Source organism: Empidonax traillii, unplaced genomic scaffold, assembly GCF_003031625.1.
Source record: "Empidonax traillii isolate 1590-97213 ecotype Southwest subspecies unplaced genomic scaffold, ASM303162v1 scaffold1236:size281543, whole genome shotgun sequence".
NCBI lineage: Eukaryota > Metazoa > Chordata > Aves > Passeriformes > Tyrannidae > Empidonax > Empidonax traillii.
In genome coordinates this window covers 259,831-265,830 of record NW_020956429.1, presented here as the reverse complement: position 1 = coordinate 265,830, position 6,000 = coordinate 259,831, and the positions used below count along the sequence as shown (strand labels likewise).

At 39.6% G+C, this 6,000-nt stretch overlaps 1 protein-coding gene across 1 annotated transcript in view; it reads left to right on the top strand.

Annotated features, from left to right (window-relative positions):
- Positions 1-4,484: 4,484 nt before the first annotated feature.
- SORCS3 (sortilin related VPS10 domain containing receptor 3) overlaps positions 4,485-6,000 on the top strand; it is a gene marked incomplete at its 5' end in the record, with an annotated part of 108,966 nt that continues 107,450 nt past the window's right edge. The window contains one exon of the mRNA XM_027906013.1: positions 4,485-4,588. Coding sequence (XP_027761814.1) covers positions 4,485-4,588 — 104 coding nt within the window. The remainder of the gene's footprint in view (positions 4,589-6,000) is intronic.

The following is a 6,000-nucleotide window of genomic DNA, read 5'->3' as shown; positions in this document are numbered from 1 at the left end:
CTTTACAGCTCTGTAGTTCTGACTGTGTTTCTGTCACATTGCGTGTGTTTATGGCACAGTATCTGACACTGGGGATAAAGCTCCATCTTTAAGGGGCTTGCCACTTTACTTGGAAACAATGCTGGTGTGAAATAAAAGGTTACAAGTATTCTTAGAGTTCGAAGACGAAGCATTCTGCCTGTGATATGTAGTATCTTTATGATTCAGATTTGTGCTGAGCAAAACAAGCATGAGTCAAGGTTCTGGCCTGTGGTGAAACAAAGTTCTGTATCACTTGGGCTGCCAATGTCTTTGCTCGCACAGATTGTGTTCTTCCTAAAAGGCAGGGCTGTGTTGGTGGATGTGATATGTCTGGTGCTACGATCCTCGAGTGTGGAGTATCGTGATGCTGTTTGGATAAACATTTGCTATTTACAACATTTACATTTTTAAATGAAAGATCTAACTAGGCTCCTGAATACAGGCAGGTTTTGAGCAACCTTGTCTAATAGAAGGTGTCCCTGCCCATGGCAGGGGGATTGGAATGAGGTGATCCTTAACGTCCCCTTCAAACCATTCAATGACTCCATGATATTTTCCTCTATTACTCAGTACCCATTTTCAAAGGCTGGAGCTGTACTGGGTGACGCTCAAAGCCAGGTGTGAAAGCAGAGCTGCTCTTGAATCCTACCCGTGTCTATCACCAGACACACTAAACAGGGCTTGTACTTCAGGGTAGTAGTTTGGGTACTTCTTTAGGCATGAGAGCACATTAGAAGATATATTTATCTGACACACAAAATGCTGGACCCTTCATCTTCCTGAATCCCAGCTGCACTGTAGCAGTGTCACATGCCAGTCTGTGGGCAAGCAGGAATTCTAGGACCGTGACTAGTAAATCCCCTGGCTGTCTTGCCATAAGGGTGGATGAGATTCATAAGTTTCATTTAGATGGGCTCATTAGGGTATCTGAACATTGTGTATTTAGCATCTTGGCTTTCAAGAAGCTCCTGAAACCTGTCTGCTCAAAGAGGTGCAAAGATTGCTGGGATCAGCCAAGTGTTGTGACTATGTTTATTGAGGTGTCTCTGTGGTAGAAGCAGGGTTCACTTTCATGTTAAAAAAACAAAATATTTCACCCTTGCCTTGAGCCAGGACTTTGTCTTTCTGTTTTGGGCCCTGCCTTGGAGTTACTCCTTAGTCAAATCCTTCACCTATCACTCTTCAGCTTCATTGAGGGACAAGAGCAGCCCATACAAATATAACGGCCCATCATGGTCTTAATTTTTCAGTCATCAGAGTATGTCAAATAACACAAGGGGGTTTCAGAAAGGGCATACCTCACACTGCACCCTCATGGTACGCTGGAGCCCATTCCTCTTGAACTGATGTGTTAGAGTGCTCTGGGAGGTTGAAATGCCAGAGATTATTTGTCACTAAAGAGCCAGAGCAGAGCTTTAAAAAGGTAAAATCTTGGCACCTTACCTACCTTGTTTCTTTCCTTTGCTCAGTATTCAGCCTTCAGAGAAATTAATCTCTATTGAAATCTGCTGTACTTGCCACTAAATTTCTTTTCTTTTCTAAAAATATCTCATCTTCTGTGAAGGGAGATAAAGAGAAAGTGCATGTATATATTCAATTTTAATGCATACTAGAAATCTATTGTATGTTTTATTTAGTAATTCAATATTAACCTTTACATTTGCATCTGTAAATAATACTATAAAAGTGAACTGGGCCAGAGAGGCCTTTTAGGAATTTGCTCTTTCATAGAGCTTTAAGACTCAGTCATCTGGTTAAAATTCAAAGTGGACACCTCAAACTAGAAGGTGAAAAAATAAGTAAATGTTATTGAAATGAATAGTATTCCCCTTATCTCTTTATCTGAAATCACATAAAGGCTGCAGGTTTAATTTAATCCTTCTACCATCAGTCAGTCTGAGTGTTAATAGAGAGAAGGGAGGAAAAAGCCAGACCAGTAACTGCTTTCTGGTTTTTAACTTGATATAGAGAAGGATGCTCCCTGAATGAGACACTGGGAGAGATGAGTAGTTAGAAAGAGATTGTGCTTCATGCTGCTGAGCTATCTGTAGCTACTGCTGTTAGGCTGCTGCAAAAGAAAAGAAAATGCCAGGGGCAAAAGATAAAAGAGAATCCATGGAAACGGATGTATTTTGCTAATCCTTTCCTTTAATGGCAGGAATGGTTAATCAGTTGCAGAATACAATCAGGATGCTAGACCCACTTGCCCTTGCTTGTGACCACGAGTTAAGTGAGGGTAATGAGTTAGCTAAGCTGCCTGGAGCCTGTGATTTGCACAGCACCACAGTTGTACAGCCCCATGGCTCAATCTGTGAGTTGTACCTGCGGTCAGGAAATAGAAAGGGTGACCAAGTTTGATGCAACTGATGCAACTCTGTGTGCTGAGGTCCTTGTATGTGTCAACCATGTCAATTGACTCAAGGAATATTACTGGCAGGCACTGTGATAAAGTCAGGGCAGAATTGTAGCACTTGTAGAGTTTTGACTTTGTATGTGGATCCTCAGTTATTGTTTCTAAAAATCCGGATGTTCCAAGAAGGTAATTATCTTAATATTGACTTCATAAACCTAATCTTGAATTTGGACAAGGAATTTTCTTTTCCTGGCTCCTTTAATTAAAAGAGATAAACAGTGCTTTATTTTATATCTATGCAGAATTCCCTTTGGGGCACAGGATTCTCTACCATATTTTTGTAGACAATCACTGTGATTGGTTGACCAGAAAAGCAGAGGAAGAATGTGGGGTTTACTGCACTATCTGACCTTATCTAGTGACAATGTTAAAAAAATATGGCCAAATTAGAACATTCAGATGATGTCTGATCTCCTGAAGAACATGGGGCAGAAAATCTTTCCTAATAGTTCTTACCCCAAGCCCAGTGATGTTGGCTGGAGTGAAGTCTACATAATTGAAGCCGTTTTTGCCATGAGGATTGGAGGATGCCTGCTTCCATCTCTTCTCCCCTTATGTGCTTTACTGGCAGCTTGAGCTGTCGTTGGCCCAAACTGGAGTTCCAATTGGCATAAATGCAAAGGGCTGATTCTTTTGTCTTTGCTCATACCAGTGGCATTAAATACTTGATGGGGTCTGAATTTCAGGTTTTGAATTTCCTTTTGCTGGCTATACACTGCTTTGGTTATGTAGTTAAGTACAAACATAGCAAGAGTTAATCAACTGGCTCAGGATTTGGACACTGCTCAAACAGCCCCTTCCAATCATTTTTCTAAATTGTTCTATGGTCCAACTCCAACGTGGCTGCTGCATCTTTGTGGTCAAAGAAACTTTAATATTCAGTGTGAGCACATGTAGTTTATCTTCCCAGTCACATTTAGCCATCCATCATAGTGGTGCCACAGTATACATCACTAGGTTGTGAACCATTCTAATCTGAACATGGACCTGCCTACAATTTGCAAATCCAGAATCAAATCAAATGCAGAACCTGTGCTCAAATGATATCGTTTTCCCATTAATTACTTGAATTTTAATATTACAAACATCTAAGTTTTTCAGCTCAGTTATCTACCTCAGCCCCTGTTTTGTTAGGCCAGAATTTATATCAGATGAAATTTATTTGAAATACTGTTCAAAATGCTGCCTGATATTTATTTCTCTGGAATCTAGTAGTAAAGCATAGTAGTTATTTCTTAAAGTGTATTTTTTTTCTCTAAGAAAACTTGCTCGAAGTTGGAGAAAAGGAGCTTACATATTTTTGATCATGAGAGAGTGCATTGTGGGTAATAAACTAATTATATGGAGAATGATGTTTGTGATATTAAGCAGAGTATGCATAAGCAAACCTATGTCTGAGACTTAGGGTGGAGTTTCATGGAAATTTTTTTACATTACAACTGTGACATTTGTTAACCAGAAAGACTCAAAAAGATCATTATATCGAAAATTTAGCTTTCAAGAAGAACCACTTCACTGTCTTTAATATGTAACTAATGAGCTGATTGATTTCTAACTTATTTCAAAATTTAGACCTCATTCTGAATATTAGAAGATGTAAATTAGAAGCAATTTACTTTTTTTTTCCACACAGAAGAGATCTAAATCACTCCATAAAAAACAAATCACAGCATGACCTTGAGTCACTAGCTACCACATCAGAGTCATGTTGACTAATCTGATTTGCCTTTCTTTCTATTTAATTTTAAGAATTTATAGGTCAGCGATCACCTGCTTCCTGATGAGCAGAAAAAAACAGGGGGAGAGATAGGTTTCTTATATGGCAGCCAAAGTGAATGTATTGACAGCTGAAATTGGGAAGCACAAAGATGTTTGAAAAGGTTTTGGAAGAGTCAACCTGCTTTTGATTCCCAGGAGCTCAGTATGGGTTAAATGTGAGGGTAGGACGTTGCCTTATTAGCAACTGTGCAGGGCAATCCATTCAAGTTCTTTAATCTGAATTGCTTTTAATACTTTATCTAGCAACAGTCTTTCTTCTTCTTCCTCCAAGTTTATACTTTCTCTGTCTCTTGTCTTTCAGCTGTACAGCTCCATGGACTTTGGAAGGAAATGGCAGCTCATGCACGAGCGGGTCACACCAAACAGGTTTTACTGGTGAGTTATCCCCTCTGACTTGGATTGCTTTGGGGAGGTCATGGAGGGGAAAAGGGCATCTAACTTGAAAGGATTGGATGCTTTACCTGAACATTAGGTATACTGTTGGTTTTGGTCATCATCAATGTTATGTGCTCAGTCCATAGTACATATCGTGCAGTGCAGTAGTCTCACTTTGGTACCTTGCTGAGAGCAGGTGATGTCTTTTACAAACAAGCACAAGTCTTTTGATAATTGCAAAATTATAAAACTCCCTCTTCTTTGTTGTATACCTACTTAGAGTAACAGAGAAACTGCCCACAACTTCTGCTCAGAAACTGCCCAGAGTGGCAAAGCTATGATCATTAGACTTCCTATTTTTCAGCCCTTCAGAGAGCTACTTTAGCCTAGAACACAGTCTTTGTGCAGAGCCAGCCACTCTGACCAGTCTCCTTATGCAATCTTCATGAGAAAGGATGATTCAGACTTTGCTTTGAATCACTCTCTGAGGAGACAGTTTCTCTCTACTGACTGGTGAGAGCCCAAGATCTGCACACAGTTTGCTAAAAATCTGTTTTGTGACTCAATTCCTTTCCATTTCCCTAGTGTCAACCTCCCAGATTGGGAGAGTGTCTTAAAATCAGATGGTGAAACAAATTTAGTTCCCATCTGCAGCCTCGTCCATCTCAGATGCCTCTTTTCCAAACTTTCCTCCACCACGTGAAGGCCCAAGAATTGACTTTTAGAGAGAAAGAGAAAACTGTAGTTCTTCTGTAGTTGAACTTAGATTTGGGGCTTGAATCAGGTTCTTAATGCTGTACTTACTACGTGCCAGATGATGGTGTGTCTGAATGTGTAGAAGTGGTGATTTACAGAATATGTGTATATTTAAAAGAGGTGTCTTGTCATCAAGACCAAAAAAAACCACCATACCATGTTACTCTTCCACACTTCCATAGTGAAGGAAAGGAAGTTCTTACGTTGTCCTGGTTCTGGTGGCAGGTGGATGATTGACTTAACTATTAAAAATCTTTTGATTTCAGTATTCATGCTGGGTGCACATGATAATGGTGAGTGTAAATCCTCTCCATGTATATCCTTCTATGGAATAGAATAGCTGGTCCTTGGGATAATTTTACCCTACCCTTCAAATAACACAAGTGAGCTTAGGGGAAAGGCTTTCTTGGAGGATAAAATGCAAGGGCTAAGCTGACTTAGGAACAAAGCAGAATATCTTTTTAAAGGACAGGTTGTGGTGTTGTAGCTTATTTTCTACTTTTATATAATACTGGCTAATTGCGTCTTTATCTATTTGACACCAAAAAGTGTATTCTTTTCCACAGTAACCTCATTTTTCACAGTCTTTTGATTGCATAATTTGAACACTGTTTTTTAACACTGCATTATATAATGTCTGTTTCAGGTGTCTTTTT